The sequence below is a fragment of the Hylobates moloch genome, unplaced genomic scaffold (assembly GCF_009828535.3).
Source record: "Hylobates moloch isolate HMO894 unplaced genomic scaffold, HMol_V3 SCAFFOLD_14, whole genome shotgun sequence".
NCBI lineage: Eukaryota > Metazoa > Chordata > Mammalia > Primates > Hylobatidae > Hylobates > Hylobates moloch.
The window spans coordinates 15,843,367-15,859,672 of NW_026652289.1; the positions used below are offsets into that span (position 1 = coordinate 15,843,367).

Genomic DNA, 16,306 nt, shown 5'->3' on the forward strand with positions numbered 1-16,306 from the left:
CATGTTCATCCTTACAGTAGATCCCTTGCCAGTGGGATGTAAAAGAAAAAGGAAAAGGGTCCACTTCTCCCACATGAAGTCCCCCACTGCCTCTAGGGAATGGCAAGAAAGCGGCAGTCAAAAGCTACAACTTGACTGGAATTTTGAAACAATCTCAGTTGAGTTTTTCTTCCTTGAAAACCATTTGAAAAACTATAGAAAGGATAGTGTTAAATTTCCACTAGGTTTAGTCCCACTTATATGAAAAGATTCGAAAAAGCATCTCTCCTTCCTATTTTTGAATCAGACTAGACAGAGGAGGTAAGCACAGTGAGTTACAGAGCTGGGCTTGTTCCTGGATCAGTTACCACATGGCTTGTCTCAGCCAAACACTTTGCCCACCTCCCGTTCATCTGGCAAATAAGGGTCTGAAGTTTGATGGCCTTGAAGATAACTTCCAGCACTAAAATATTCTCTAGTGTCTAAATTTTAAGTGACTGCATAGCCAATTTCAAGGGCCACTTTTATATTGTTCCATAAAAGTGAAAGGTATGTGTTTGGCTTTAATAAATGTGATATATTTCAAGCTGCCATTGAAGAAACATTGAATGAAAGTTTCCATACTAAACATTACTTCAATAGAGAGAGAGGTGTTACTTAACAGTTAATGTAATAATTAACAGTTCATTCAAATTAATTATAAAGAGTACTTCTCTATTTTCTTCTTTTCTGGATCTTAAGAATAAACTATGAAATGTTAATTTCTTGCTTAGGGCTCCTCCTAAGTATCAGTAGTTTTCGTGTGTCTTGAAACTAATACCTAAACATTTCTCCCTATTGAGGCATCTTTATTAAAGCCAGAATTGATTACCATCTTAAGGAAAAGTGGCTTACACTGGAATAAAGTAATAGTTTAAAGTCCAAAATGTTTTTTAATTACTATCCAATAAACTCACAAGGTTTTGGCATTGTCTTCAGCTGTGTCTTAACACATATATTTACACTTTTATATCAGAGTGATTTTTACACAGGAAGTTTCAGCTCTGTAATTAGCAATCCACAATGGAAACTTTGACACTTAATTACAGCATTGCTAAGGCAGTAATAATATGAGAAATCCTAAACTTGAATGCAGTATTTCTTGACACACCCCTAGCTACCTTCTTATTGGCTGGGAAACAATTATATAAGACTAGTAAATAATCCATACAGAAATGAATGTGTATGAAAAAAGGCAACATGCATTTACAACAGGTACTTCTAGTTAGGCCAAGTTCAGTCACAGCTACTGATTTGGACTAAAACGTTATGGGCAGCAGCCAAGAAGAACATCATCAAAGACTTCTCTAGACTCAAAAGGCTTCCACGTTCTACATCTTGAGCATCTTCTACCACTCCGAATTGAATCAGTCTTCAAAGTAAAGGCAATGGCATTTTATCCCTTGCAAATTGCTGGGCTGGTTCTTGGGTTCCTTGGCATGGTGGGGACTCTTGCCACAACCCTTCTGCCTCAGTGGAGAGTATCAGCTTTTGTTGGCAGCAACATTATTGTCTTTGAGAGGCTCTGGGAAGGGCTCTGGATGAACTGCATCCGACAAGCCAGGGTCCGGTTGCAATGCAAGTTCTATAGTTCCTTGTTGGCTCTCCCGCCTGCCCTGGAAACAGCCCGGGCCCTCATGTGTGTGGCTGTTGCTCTCTCCTTGATCGCCCTACTTATTGGCATCTGTGGCATGAAGCAGGTCCAGTGCACAGGCTCTAACGAGAGGGCCAAAGCATACCTTCTGGGAACTTCAGGAGTCCTCTTCATCCTGACGGGCATCTTCGTTCTGATTCCGGTGAGCTGGACGGCCAATATAATCATCAGAGATTTTTACAACCCAGCCATTCACACAGGTCAGAAACGAGAGCTGGGAGCAGCACTTTTCCTTGGCTGGGCAAGCACTGCTGTCCTCTTCATTGGAGGGGGTCTGCTTTGTGGATTTTGCTGCTGTAACAGAAAGAAACAAGGGTACAGATATCCAGTGCCTGGCTACTGTGTGCCACACACAGATAAGCGAAGAAACAGGACAATGCTTAGTAAGACCTCCACCAGTTATGTCTAATGCCCCCTTTTGGCTCCAAGTATGGACTACGGTCAATGTTTTTTATAAAGTGCTGCTAGAAACTGTAAGTATGTGAGGCAGGAGAACTTGCTTTATGTCTAGATTTAAACTGATATGAAAGTTTCAATTTGTTACTGGTGGTAGGAATGGAAATGACTTACTTGGACATTCTGACTTCAGGTGTATTAAATGCATTGACTATTGTTGGACTCAATTGCTGTTCCAATTTTCATATTCTAAATTCAAGTATGCCCATAATCATTGGCAAGTGTACAATGATGGACTACTACTTTTTGACCATCATATATTATCTGATAAGAATCTAAAGTTGAAATTGATATTCTATAACAATAAAACATATACCTATTCTAAAATGTAACCTATTATTTTTCCTCTACATTGTTTCTTGTACTACATACTAACAACTAAATGATGACCTTTTTTAAAAGACTATCATGGAAAATTGTAGATATCAAACAATAATTTTTAGCTGAATTTGTCAAAATATGAAAATGTCCATCTAATGAAAGGCTTTGTTCCTTTAGGAACACACACAATAAAAATTAGACACTTTAGTGAAAAGGGAGCTCTGATTTCTCTTAAGACAATTAAGAAGACAGATTTTAAGATCTCTAATTTATACAGTTAAACTCACCTAGAATTACTGTTTAAAGGAAAATAATTTATAAATGAAAACTAACATTTTTCATAGCCTATCATCTGCATGTCAAGCAAACAGAAGCATCTATCTTGATAAGACACATCAGTGGGAGGCTATTAACACTCAATTCTTATCTAGAGGTTATACGGTCCCAATTAGAGAATTGCAGTTTGGGCGTTGAAGGGAATGGTTTCTTTTCCTTGTTTTATTCTTTAGTCATTGCACAGGTATAAACATGCTAAGCAATTCAAAGAATCAAGGTAATGATTCAGACAATTAGTCAGGCTGAGATAAATACCTTTTTTGTATTCTCTACTAAACAAATAGGTATGGTGAAGGTATTTTTGTTTTGCTTGAATTACACACATGATTTTCTCAGTTCTTCATTTCCCATATCAATATCAGGGTTAAAAGTGTGGTGGGTCATGTGGGGTGAGAGTGAGTGGGGAGTGTTTATGAGGCAAGATCACCCCTATGGGTTGCTTCTGAATAGCTTTTATGTCTTGTGAATCAATCAATGTTTATATGTTCAGTTTTAACTCTTCAAATATTATGCTTATTTTGTAATAAAAATGTATTTAATTTTGAGTATATAATTGCAATGAGAAGCTTGAATTTGCTCACCAAATATTTATTGCATCTTCATCCTTATTGTAATAAAATAAAATAGATTACAATGATGTTGATATATTTAGCTGTGGGGTCAATTAGAATAAATTTCTGTCCTCACAAGATCACTTAGTAACTCTGAAACATTAAATCAGGGATACCTCAAGCCTGGATGTTAATATCCAACCTTCACTGTGTTCTACAAACCACCAGCAAGACGTCAGTAGGTGAAGCCCCTGGTAATTTAAAACTGTATTTAAAACACTGGTAATATTAAATGATAAGATCACACAAGTGTAAATATCTTCAAAGATTAGCAATAAAAATAAGAAAAATGGTGATTAAGATGAATTTTTCCTAAGATTGATTTTTTTAATCAGACTTGATTCAGAAAGGCCTAATATTGGGTATGTTGGAAGAGTCATTTTTCTTTTACAGACAAATAGGTTGTCATAGAATCATTTTTCTTACCTTTTGGCTCACCTAGAAGTAATTAGCTTTACAAGAATGGATTCCTCAGCCTAAATGGGGAAGTATGTTATTCTGCTAACCAGAGGATCAAAGAGTAAAAAGGTATAACACTTGGTGCAATTATAAGATAATATTAGCTATTGAATATGTGGTAACATCTCAGGAACTAAGTTTTTTGTTGCTTGCCCTTCCATTAATCAATGTGTAGCTTTGGAAAGATTATTTTTCCCTGCTCCACTCTGCTGTAGTATTTTTCCAATTACACCAAAAAAAAATTTTACTAATTTTCCATGAATTTAAAGATGCATTAAGAATGCACATTTCCTACTACAAACCCCGGTGTGCACGAAATTTATCTTTATTTTCTAAAATTTAACTCAAGTTCAACTTCTTGAGTACTTCCCCACATGTTATACAGTTGTTAGGATCTTATGCAGGGCTAAGCAGTGTTCCATGGTGGTTTCCGGGGTCAGTCCATGGTCATCAGTCCCTGCAGGTATCCGAGAAGATGTCTATTTGTCTATTTTATCTGCCCACAGAGTCTTTTTAGGCTTCTTAGCTCTGTCAATGCTGCCATACTTGGCCTTTTTTTTTTTTTTTTTTGAGACTCTTGTTCTGGGCTGCTTGAACCAGTAGATTTCAACCTTGGCTGCATATTAGAATTGCTTGGGGAACTTTGGAAAATACCAATATAGCTGGTGCTGAGATGATCTATGGTACCATTCTCCAGAGTCATAGCCAGGTACCTTACATGCTGACCTGGTTACCAGCTATCCACAAGCAGTGGTAGAGAAAATGGCTACTTCCCAATAAAATGTTTCTAATGTCGCTTCTGTAACCCTTCTCCTTCTCCACTGTCAAAAACCTTGTGCAATTTCACAGAGGTTTTCAGAAGCAAATGCATAGGCTAAAACTCTTCAAGGCTACTTTTGTCTTCCGTTTTTCTACATACTCAGTGAAATGCTTTGCGAGTGGGACCAGGGAAAGAGGGATAATATAAGGAGAGAAAAATACTTAACATCAGAAAATAGAAAAATAGTTATCACAAAATATTATTTAATCACACATGGCTGAAGATGTTTTAAGAGAGTAATACTTTTGTAGTTTACAAATTTAATTAAACGCACACCAATAATCTTTTTCGTTTGTAAAAAATCTTGCTATATTTAAAAGCATTTTGTTAAACTGTTTTGATCTTTGTAACCACCATGTGCTGTAGAAAGTGTAGATATCATTACCAAAACATGCCAAGTAAAAGAACTGAGACATACAAGGTCATCTGACTTGGCCAAAGTCCAATAGCTAAAGAAATCAAGAATTCAACAACAGGACTAAGTTGTTATTTAATAATAATTTGAGGAATGATCAAAAAACAGTATACATACAGTACAATGGTTTGAGGGTTTAACTGCTATGCATTCCCTCTTCCCCCAGAGAAGAGATGAAACTATGGAATTCAGAAATGTAAAGAAAGTTATTGGCTTTTAAGTATAAAAAGCACAGATTCTTAGGAGATCGTGGGCCAAGTATAACATGGTTATCTTTAAGATTAAGAGTATAAAATGATTTAATTGGATGAAGGTATGATAATAAGGAGCAGAGTTTAGAGGGTCTAGATACCAGTGTGACCCTGGGAGTAGCCTGGTGGCCACTCCCTAGTCCAGTTCATGGGGACTGGGGCATAGGGGAATAATAAACTCTCAGATGGGTTTGAGAATCCAATGGCAGAAATGATCTGTGTCCTGACTCATGTGGAGCTGAGGATGTCAACAAAGTATTCCCTGTGACCTCACAGTGCTGGAGGATAAGTGACATCTCTGTGATGTATTTAGTCTGACAGCCTAAAAGATAATCTTGCCAAGTTCCCCGCAGCTGGAATGCCGTGGGAGCAGAAGAACAATTCCTGCCCATCTGAGAGGGGCACAGAGCATGCCAGACCCAAAAAGGTCTAGTGGCTGGGACTAAGTGAGACACAGCGTCATGCACATGGACAAGCGGCTGGCCCATCCATGCCTGCATGCCTTCAGATCTGCTCCTTCACTCCTCTGTCTAATCTGTATCCTATGGATTTTGATGCTTACAGCTGGGGATTGTGTGCCAAGAGCTTGTCGTAAGAGTGGTCCTCCCCAGGTACAGGCAATAGGAGGGGGCTCTTTCTGTAAATAATAGAAAAGCAATAATAAAACCTACTAAATATTGGGTCTGTTCTTTATTATCTTCACATGCTGACCTCTCTAATTAATGTTAGTGATAAAACACCAGATCAAAACAAACAAAAAAATGTAATTTCTTGATGTAAGTTCGGAACAATCATTGTGATTACTCCTCAGAGAGGTAGGTAGTGTTATGGGCTTAAGTGTGCCTTCTCCCCATTTATATGTTAAAGATCTCACCTCTGCATAAATGAAAATGCAACTGTATTTGGAGATAGGGTCTTTATAGAGGTAATTAGGTTAAAATAAAATTATTAAGATACGATATTATATATGACTGGTGTTCTTATAAAAACATGAGGAAATTTGGACATAGACAGGTACAGAGAAAAGGTGATGTAGAGACACATAGGAAGAAGATCGTCATCTATAGGCTAGAGAAAGAGGCCTGGAACAGCTTCTTCCCTCACAACCTTCAGAAGGAACTAACACTGCAGACACCTTGATCTCAGAATTCTAACCTCCAGCCCGGTGAGACTATAAATTTCTGTTGTTTAAGCCACACAGTTTGTGATATGGGAGCCCTAGCAATCTAAGATAGATGGATAGGCAGATAGGTAGATAAATAGATAGTAGGTACATAGAGAGACAAATAATTAATAGACAGATGACAGATATATGATAAATAGATAATATTTAGACAGTTGATGGATTGATTGATAGATGAGAGATAATGATAGTGATTGATAAATAGACGATTAGATAGACACATAGATGATAGATAAAGAGATGTCATCTATGCTACAAATGAATAGACAGAAGATGCCATCTACACCACCATGCGCCCTGACACACGTGGACTTGGCTTCATGGGTCTGTTGCCAAAGTTAAAGAGTTTTCTCCCATATTCCAATTCAGCAAGGCATGATTTTCAAATAATTTTTCTCCAGCCATTCTGTTTTACTGTTTTAATTTTTTAAAAACAAATAAAACCCTCAAGTCATGATAAAATGACAGAGTTCTGTTCTGTTTCTGTGTCTTTGCAATTTCTGTGCTACCGAAATGGGAGGCATAGATTATACGCTAACTAGCTCAAGTGGTTCTAACCTGTATGAAGGCACTGGAATTTCTTCAGAGTAATGTCTATAAAAATGTTTATTAAAGTATAGATAATAAAAACATGTTAACTTGAAGCTTATTCTGGAAAAAATCTTCTCTTACAGAGGAGTGGTATATTTGCTCCAAGAGTCAAGTATACTAGATAGGCTACTGAGGCTGGTTTTCCCAAGCTCCTGTGTTCAGCTGCCACCTGCTAGGTGACAGATTGGAGGACAGAGGCAGAGGGGACTATAAACTTTCCCTCACTCCACCCTTCAGCTCTATCAGAAGGGCCCAACTGAAGCCCAGGTTCTGCCTTTTGCCAAGTGAACCCCATTCCTGGGTCTGGCAATACTCCCTTTTCCTTCATCATCTGGGAAGTCGCAGCTTTCTGCTGTTGTTAGTATAGGGGAGGTTCCATAGTCCTCTCCTCAGTTTCATAACTCTCCCTGTAACCTGTGTAAGCAAATCCCTCTATTAAATTCCACTAATTTTAATATCTAGAATAATTTTGGTTTTCCTGGTTTTATTTGACAGACAAAACTGAAAATCATCCTGAAATGGGGGCTTCTCAGAGGAATCCAAGGTAAACAACTGAATATTTTAAATATCAAATCAATGACTTGGTTTGACACGGGCCCACAGAACTTAGATTCAACCCTGGGAAAATTTTGCACTCTCAGAGAGTAAGATGAAGTTTATCTAACATGTAGGCTTGAAACAAAAATTAAGTTCAGTGTTTAAAAAATGTTTAGTAAGTGCATGTCAAAACACTACACATAGGAGATGGCAACTGTTTGCTGAGAAAATGAATGATTGATGAATCAATGAAGAAAGAAAGTAATAAGTAAACCATAATATGACGCACCTTATCTAGGGAAAATCAGAAGTTCAATTCCTAACTGGGTTTAAGGAGTTTTGTGTTTTTAGTATTCTTTTAGCAGGATTATTTCCAAGAAAATAGCTAATGGACAAATACTGGCCCGTTAAGAAAGTGTTGAGGACAAAATCTGATACAAAAAATATCTTTAGGTCTGAATTCAGATTACAATTAGTGAAGCTTGGAATTGGCTAGTAAAAGTGACTAGTAAAATATTAAGTAAAAAGTAAATTATGAAATGGACATGACTATAGCAAAATGGCTAAAACTACTACTACAATAAAGATATATCAGACATTTTATCACGGTTGGGCTGCTTGAGGGACAAAGAATGCTTTTCTCAGGGAATAAATGCCCCCATACACACTGAATAACTAGGTTAATTGTGGGTATGGGTTTTCTGGAAAGAAATTTGTCAAACAGATTCTCAGAATACAAATAGATGGCATATAATAAGGCAGAATTAAAAGTATAAATAGAGGGTACAACCAGAAAACAGGGCAAACAAACAAAAAAGGGAAAGAGGAGAAACTGCAGTGATTGAAAGAGAGGATTTCAGTGAGTACAGAGGGAAAAAAAGGACATTCAGGTTCACCATGAGGAAAATAATTCTTAGAACACTGGTATTTAACTGGTAATGAATATTGTCAGAAGCACTGGAGACAACACTGCCATGTATAAAGCCCCCTTTCCATTCCCTCTTCCCTAGAACTGACAGCTTGGTCAGAATCATACAATTGTGAAACTGAAAAGGATCACGGAGGAAACTGAGGCCAAGAGCAGTTAAGCCTGTCTAGCTAACTCCTCCCCACCTCAATCTAGGCCTCACTACATTCATCAGACATTGTCCAGACTGAAATCAGCCTATCTCAGGAAAGACCTGCCCTTCAGCTTTTCACTCACCTTCCCTTGCATCAATGATTACTCCTCTTCTCTAGTCCATCAACCTCAACTTGAACTCAGACATATTGCCTTCCAGCTTTGAGCTGCCATTTATATTGCATTCTGCACCTCCTGAAATGTCCTCCATTTTTACTTCTCTAAAAAAGTCAGATTCGTTAAGATTGTCAACATTTGTTTCAATAAACTTTACTGTTTTTCAAACCTTTCTTAATTTTTTCCCTGAAATTATTATTGAGAATTCTTTTCTTTAGGATGTTGGGAGACGTATTTTTTTATTCCTTCCCTAGATCATATATATGCTTACTTCCTTTGAGAACTCATTCATTCCTGTTATTTCAACTGCCAGTAATCGGCAAATGGCTTAGCGGAAAGAGCCCTGGACTGGGAGATTTGAGTTCATTATGTGGCTCTTTCAACCAAACTGAATTTCCGCTTTCTCATATACAGAGTGTGGAAAGGGAGAATCTTTTCCAACATACAATACATGCTTGTAACTAGACATATATATTGTGTGTATATATACATAAGTTAGATTTCATATAAATAAACTATACATATATAGAGAGATTATTTAATTTTCATTATTACTCTTCTTTTATGGGTTAAAAAAACCCTGATGCTCAAAGAGGTTATATAACCTTTCCAGGGATACACAGCAAGGTCACTGCACCTGCCAGCCATAATGAGGCATCTTGAAAGAGCATGCTGTCTTCTGTGTAGCACTCTTTCTCCCCATATAAGGAGGATAGTAACCAGTCTCTCTACCTGGAAGGGCTACTGTAAGGATAAAATGAGGCAATGCCTGTGAAAGTATTTTAATCATAAGGCATTATGTAAATGTAAAATATAATTACTATTATTATCTCCCAGCAATCCAGGTTTTAAGCTCTTTATAGTTCTCTTGCTTTCTCTACCCACAGAGCATTTCACTTGGGTGCCCTTTTGGCCTTAAACTTTAGCAAAAGTAATATTCATTATGTTTTTCTAAGCTTAAAATTTAATCAATTTTTCTTTCCCTTTGTAAGTGTCACAATTCATTTAGTCTTCTAAGACACAGATAACTGTATGTAGATACTGGCTTAGCTCCTGTTTTCCTGGAGCAATAATTAATAGCACTCTCTTTTTCTCTCAAAAATCCAATTTTGGATGATAAATCATGTGTTCACCTAACATCTCTTTAGATGCCTCCTGCTATGGTTCTTATCTTCTCTATTCTTGCTCATTATGCTCTAAAACATTACTGAACACCTATTCCTTTCCTGTTTACACTCACAAACTTTAACCCAATGGCTAATTGCCTGGCTTACTGAGACAGATCTCTTTCTCCTCTTCTCATCTTGTGAATCCCTCTCTTCCATGTTTCATATAAAGAAGCATGGATTCTCACCTCCAACCATGGTTATTATCATTTAACTTCCTTTATTAGAGCTCACAGGCTTTTTGATATACTTTCAATTATCTTTCATCTCTCTTACTTTTTCTTCTTCAACTCCCTCTTTACAATGATACATAACTACTTTGTGTATATACAACTGTGCTCAAGTTGTCTCATGTCCCATCAATCACACATATGTTTGCCTGAAATCTGAAGCATACTTTTGGTGGCTTCATTGCTTTCCTAAGCCCTGCCTTCTCCAAGCCACCCTCCATCACCCTATTTCCTCTATTTTGATAGACTACAAATAGCTACTAATCATTTGCCATTTCGTCCATCAGGAGGTGGAGTCTACTGCTCCAGACCTAGAATCAGGGCTGGCCTCATGGCTTTCTGTAGCCAACAGAGTGCAAAGGAAACTTTCTAACTTGTAATGCTGCTGCCATTCATTAATCCAGACTATGCTGATGGAGGATAAGAGGTCAGGTAAAGAGAGACCCATTCTTTTAAGCCACCTGATATGGTTTGGCAGTGTTCCCACCCAAATCTCATCTTGAATTGTGGTTCCCATGATCCCCACGTGTCATGAGAGGGACCCAGTGGGAGGTAATTGAATCATGGGGGCGGTTACCTCCATGCTGTTCTTGTGATAATGAGTGAGTGCTCATGAAATCTTATGATTTTACAAAGAGTATTTCCCCTGAACATGCTCTCTTGCCTGCCACCTTGTATCACGTACCTTTGCTCTTCCTTCACCTTCTGCCATGATTGTGAGGCCTCTCCAGACACATGGAACTGAGTCCATTACACTTTTTCTTTATAAATTACCCAGTCTCGGATATGTCCTTATAGCACTGTGAGAATGGACTAATACACCATGTCAATCATTCCAGCAATCCCACGTGAGGTCCCTGACATATGAGTGAGCCCTGTCAAACTGTTTGGAGCAGAGAGAAGCCATCCTAGCTGACCCCAAACCAAATTACTGCCTCATAAAATTCTAAGCAAATATTATAAATGTTGTTTAAAACTTTTTAAAATTGACTTTATTTCAGTCATCCGTTAATATTACTATCTATAAATCAATATCAATATAATATTTTTTGTTTTCTATCTTCTGTACTTTTTTGCATCTACAAGGATGTTTTTGATATTTTCAGTGTATGCCAGTGCCTTGCATAAACGGCCTCAGTTCATCTTTGTACCAATCCTGCAGAACAGATGTTGCCATCTTTGGTTTAAGAACGAGGACCCCATCACCAAAAACATTAAGTAATATAAACTTTTTGAATTTGTAAATAATTTAGATCAAAATTGAAATTATTCATTTTTGTTATGTCAATAACTTACATAATAAATATTTCTTGCTTATGTATAATGAGAACTGTAAGACTTCCCACACCACAGAGAAATCACTGCAAAAAAAACATATAAACTAAATAAATCAAAGAAACAAAGCAATACAGTGCAAATTCTGATAACTGCCATCAGGAGATCAGGGTGCTTTAGAAGGGAAGGGGAGGAGAGATAGTCCTAATCCACATATTAGGAATGTGAGCAGGTAAAGCATCTGGAGGGGAAATGAGACTGACCTTGAGGAAGAATGGGATTCCCAGTGGTAAAAATAAGTGAAAGAAGGTTCGAGAAGACAGCACAAGTACAGCTATCAATATGGAAATCCTCTAGATGTGTCCATTGACATGTGAATTAGAACTCAGGCATACAAACAGGGAGCAATCTGAGATATGTTTGGAAAAGTTAAGTGTTCAGAACATGAAGAACTTTGAAAACTAAGATGTAGAGTTCTTTGTTTTGTGATCTATCAAGGAATTTGCACAACAGTCATATTTTTACAATTGTGAGAAAGTGTTCTGTAGCATTTCAATCAACTTTATTATTTTATGCCCATATTACATTTTCTTGTCTCTGACATTTAAATCTTTGAAAGGGTATCAGGTCTTCATCATTGATTAGTAAACTCTTCAAAGCCATCAATATGTTAACAAGTACTTGATGAACACACACTATTCAAGGAACTGGATTAGATGTGAGAAATCTTAAAACTGCTAGGACTATGTCAAACCAAAATACTTCTACACACCAAGTGAAACAACACAAAGAAAAGGCAACCAATGGAACAGGAGAAAATATTTGCAAACTATATCTGATAAGCAATGAATATGCCAAATATATAAGGAACCCATACAGCTCAATAGCAGAGAAAACAAATTAAAAAATGACAAAGGATCCGAATAAACATTTTCCAAAGAAGACATACAAATGGCCAACACAGACATGAAAAGATGCCCAACATCACTAATCATCAGAAAAATGCAAATTAGAAACACAATGAGATACACCTCACACCTGTTAGAATGGCCATTATAAAAAAGATGAAAGCTAACAAGTGTTGGCAATGGTGTAGAGAAAAGACAACCCTTTTCTTCCCGTCATTATGGTTTCAGGGATTTTAGTGCCAGTTATTAACAAAGGCAGGCTCTTTACTGTTAGAGCACACACATTCTTCACAACCCCAAAGACATTTATATCTCATTAGATCTGGAAATTACTGGATGGTCCTTCATCTTTAATTGAGGGTTGATAGGATCTGTCCAACCTTGAAGAATTTTCAAGCATCTGTGGGCTAATAAAGGAAGTGTTTTGGGAAAAAATACATTTACCCTGTACATTTCTTAAATCTCACTGACTGCTATTGTTTCCCTATAACGACTGTATCAGAAACAACCTGGAATACTTGTTTAAATGCACATCTCTGTGCCCCATCCTGGATTTATTCAATTAGATCATCTGGGGAGGAGCCCAGCATCCTGTATCTTACACACACTTTAGAGTAATCTTATGCATACCTTATAGTTTGAGGAAGACTTGCTAAAGGCAATGGGATGGATACAACTGTTTTCTCCCTCACTTTGTAATTGTCTGTAAGCAAACGGAGTAGGTCTTGTAGGTGTCGTCAAAGGCATTAGTCTCATATCCACTCAGTTAGTCTAATGATCCACTGAGAATTTCAGGGAGCTCTTTTGAACCGGCCTTATTATTGCCTCTTCTTGCTTTTGGCAGATTTGCTGCTGTATTTTCAACACCACCTCAAGTGCAAAACTACACTTCCAAATGTCTTCAACAGGTACTTATGGCAGCTAAAAAAGCAACTTTAAATGGATGTTTGCAGGCATCTGCCCATAAAGACTGCTATTGCATCAGCTCTACTGGAGTTATTATGGTTTACAATAGGAGTTTAATTTAAGGGAGTGGTATAAACTTGCAAGACTTTGGGAAAGAAACGTGAGAGCAATTATCCCTGGATTATATCTGGACAGGACTGGATCCTTGAATCTTGGCTGGTTTGGTGCAGCCTTGCCTGCTGCAGAGTTGTGGTTTTATCTGCATTTTGGAAGCCAGCACGAGTCTATGTTTTTATTAAGAGCCACTAGAACCTACTGGACAAAGAACCTCCCTCTCTTCATCATGTCAGTCTCTTGAACTCATCGCTGATACCCATTACACATACATATAAATGCATGCAGTGTCTTACATTCCAGAAGTTATAATCATTTAGCTAGAGGAAAAACTAAAATATGTGATGTAAATATTAGCTGAAGTTAATTTGTCTGGTGAGAATTAACTACAGTTAGGAAAAAAATCCTAACATAGGTGTGTTTCTGGTTTTCATTGTTGTTTGTTTGGAAATTCCATCACTCTCCACAAGATATTTGCAAATTTGGAATTTTTTTTATTAGTCACTGTAAGTCTGGATCTTAGATTTCACTTCTTGTGGTTGACTCTCTTGTGTGTGTGTCCTGCTAATTTACATGTGGGTTACAATCCCAATCTCTCGCAAAGAAATCTACATATAGCAGCTTCTATCTAGAGGTTTTCAAAGCAGGCTTAGGTAACAAAAACATGCAAAGAAAACTAACCCTAAAAATCGAATATTAGCTATTCCTGATTGTAAAAGCTCTTCAGACACCTGAGCAGCAGAAATTTCTCACAAGGTGCTTTTCTTTTTTGCATCCAATTTTTTTATATTCTCCTTCACTCTGGCTTCTCATGTGATCTGTGGGGTTTTCAATGTCCAGGATACCTTCTAATTTCCCACGGATTTTATTACACAAATAAACTAAGACTTTATTTTTCAGTTCTAGGTTTCAATTTGCATTTCCAAAGATTCCTTTTATCTTCTCTCTTCAGTGTCTGTACGAAACAGTTTGGGTTTTAAATAATGACTGTTTTACCACAAGATAGATAAATATGTAGAAAGGGAACAGAAGTGTGAATGGATACATAGATACATGGATGGATGGATGGACGGATGGATGGATGGATGGTAATAGAAGATAGGATAGAGATTAGATAGAAGATAGATAGATAGATAGATAGATAGATAGATAGATAGATAGATAGATAGATATAGACTGATGGGCATGTGTATCTTTTCAAAACTGTATTTCCAGTGCCTGGAACATTTCTTGGCACATAGTCAGTGATTAGTACATATTTATTTAAAGAATAAAAATGTAGCCTCCCTAATTTGTCACCAACTTATCCATTCATACATTCATTCCACAAATATTTCACTAAGCCTCTTTTAAGTGCCAGGCACTTTTCTAGCTATAGAGATAAAGCAGTGAATAAAACACTGTTCTTGTGAAGCTCACATTCTAAGGAGCTTACACTCCTGTCAGTTCCTCCTGAATAACTCTGGAACTCATCTCCTGTTTTTGTGGCCAGATCTTCATCTTCTTACTAACTGGATGAATGAGATAGCCTTCTAGTATTTTTCTTTCCTCTGTAGTCTTGATACTTTGCAATTCATCATGCTTATTTTATTTACTTCCTTGGCTTCCGTAGCTGGGAAAGCTTTGGAGAAGCTGATAGAACTCAAGGAAGAGCTACAATGAACCAGCGCCTCAAAGACTGAGCTGGTCCTCCAGGCTTCCGGACACTTCAGGCTACTCTCATTTTGGCACATCTCTGCTTGCTCCTAGTTGCACGCAAGTCTTTTCAATATGGTCCCAAATTTTTATCTAGCTAACACTATAGCTCCAGAGGGAAGGTCCACATCACCTGAAGTTCAAAATCTCGGAATGCATTGGCCTGTTTTCGTTAAGTTGCCTATCTCTGAACCAGTGACTATGCCCAAGGAAATGGGAAAAATTTTGGTGACTTGCCTTGATCCATGTATACTTCAAAGAGTTGACGCACAGGAAGCAAATAATCAAAAGTTATAAAGCACACATGGCAGTCAAAAGCAATTTCGGTCCACCATAATCTCTTATCCTTTTCTCCTTCATGATTTTTTCCACTTACTATTTCATTGTATGTAGTTATGAAAGTTATAACCAAATGCATTGGCATTATCTACAATTGAAAAAACCTGCATATTTATTTTCTCTCCATAAATATATAACACATTTTAAAATTTCACTTGCTTTGAGAGGTATAATTCTTTTCATTTTAGTTACCTGTGTAGTTTTAAAACAGCATAACAAAATCAATCTGATTGAAAGGTTTGGTCATTAAGGAGCACAACCCTAATCTTAGTAGCATTTCAATTGATAAGCAATTCCAATCACATTCACCACCACAGAAAATCTGTGAAAGGGCTCCAACGAATGCCTCTGTGAGCCTTGGCCAGGAGCCCCTTCTGTGGCTGCACCCTCTGGGAAGAACTCCTTAATTCAGGCAGATGAAGCACTGCATTAGAGATACTCTTCATTGCCACAGTCTATTTCTAGGTGTTTTTTAACTTTATTGTGATTTTATTATTTTTCACACAGATTTTCAGGGTGGAAATTGGAGATTTCCTCAGTAAAACATTACTGAGTTACTGAAGTGACAATGTAAGCAAATCTTTTTTATAGCCTAAATATGACGGGAATTAGACTAGATAAATATGGAACAACTGTAATAAACACACAGATAAATTGTTTCCCTTAGCGCCCAAATTTCATAAAAATAATAGTTGTGAAGGGCAAACAGGAACTTTCCTTTATCTTCACCTCATTTTCTGAGTTCACAACACTGAGAAAAATCATGAACTAAAACATAAACCAT

The 16,306-nt window shown here is 37.3% G+C and overlaps 1 protein-coding gene across 1 annotated transcript; it reads left to right on the top strand.

The window, feature by feature from the left end:
- Positions 1-1,218: 1,218 nt before the first annotated feature.
- CLDN17 (claudin 17) lies at positions 1,219-2,455 on the top strand. Its single transcript, XM_032176304.2, has one exon. The coding sequence runs from the start codon at positions 1,407-1,409 to the stop codon at positions 2,079-2,081; it is 675 nt and encodes a 224-aa protein (XP_032032195.1). The 5' UTR covers positions 1,219-1,406; the 3' UTR covers positions 2,082-2,455.
- The last annotated feature ends 13,851 nt before the right edge of the window (positions 2,456-16,306 follow it).

Excerpts from the sequence above, each read along its gene's own strand:
- CLDN17 (XM_032176304.2), top strand. The coding sequence starts at position 1,407 with ATGGCATTTTATCCCTTGCAAATTGCTGGGCTGGTTCTTGGGTTCCTT.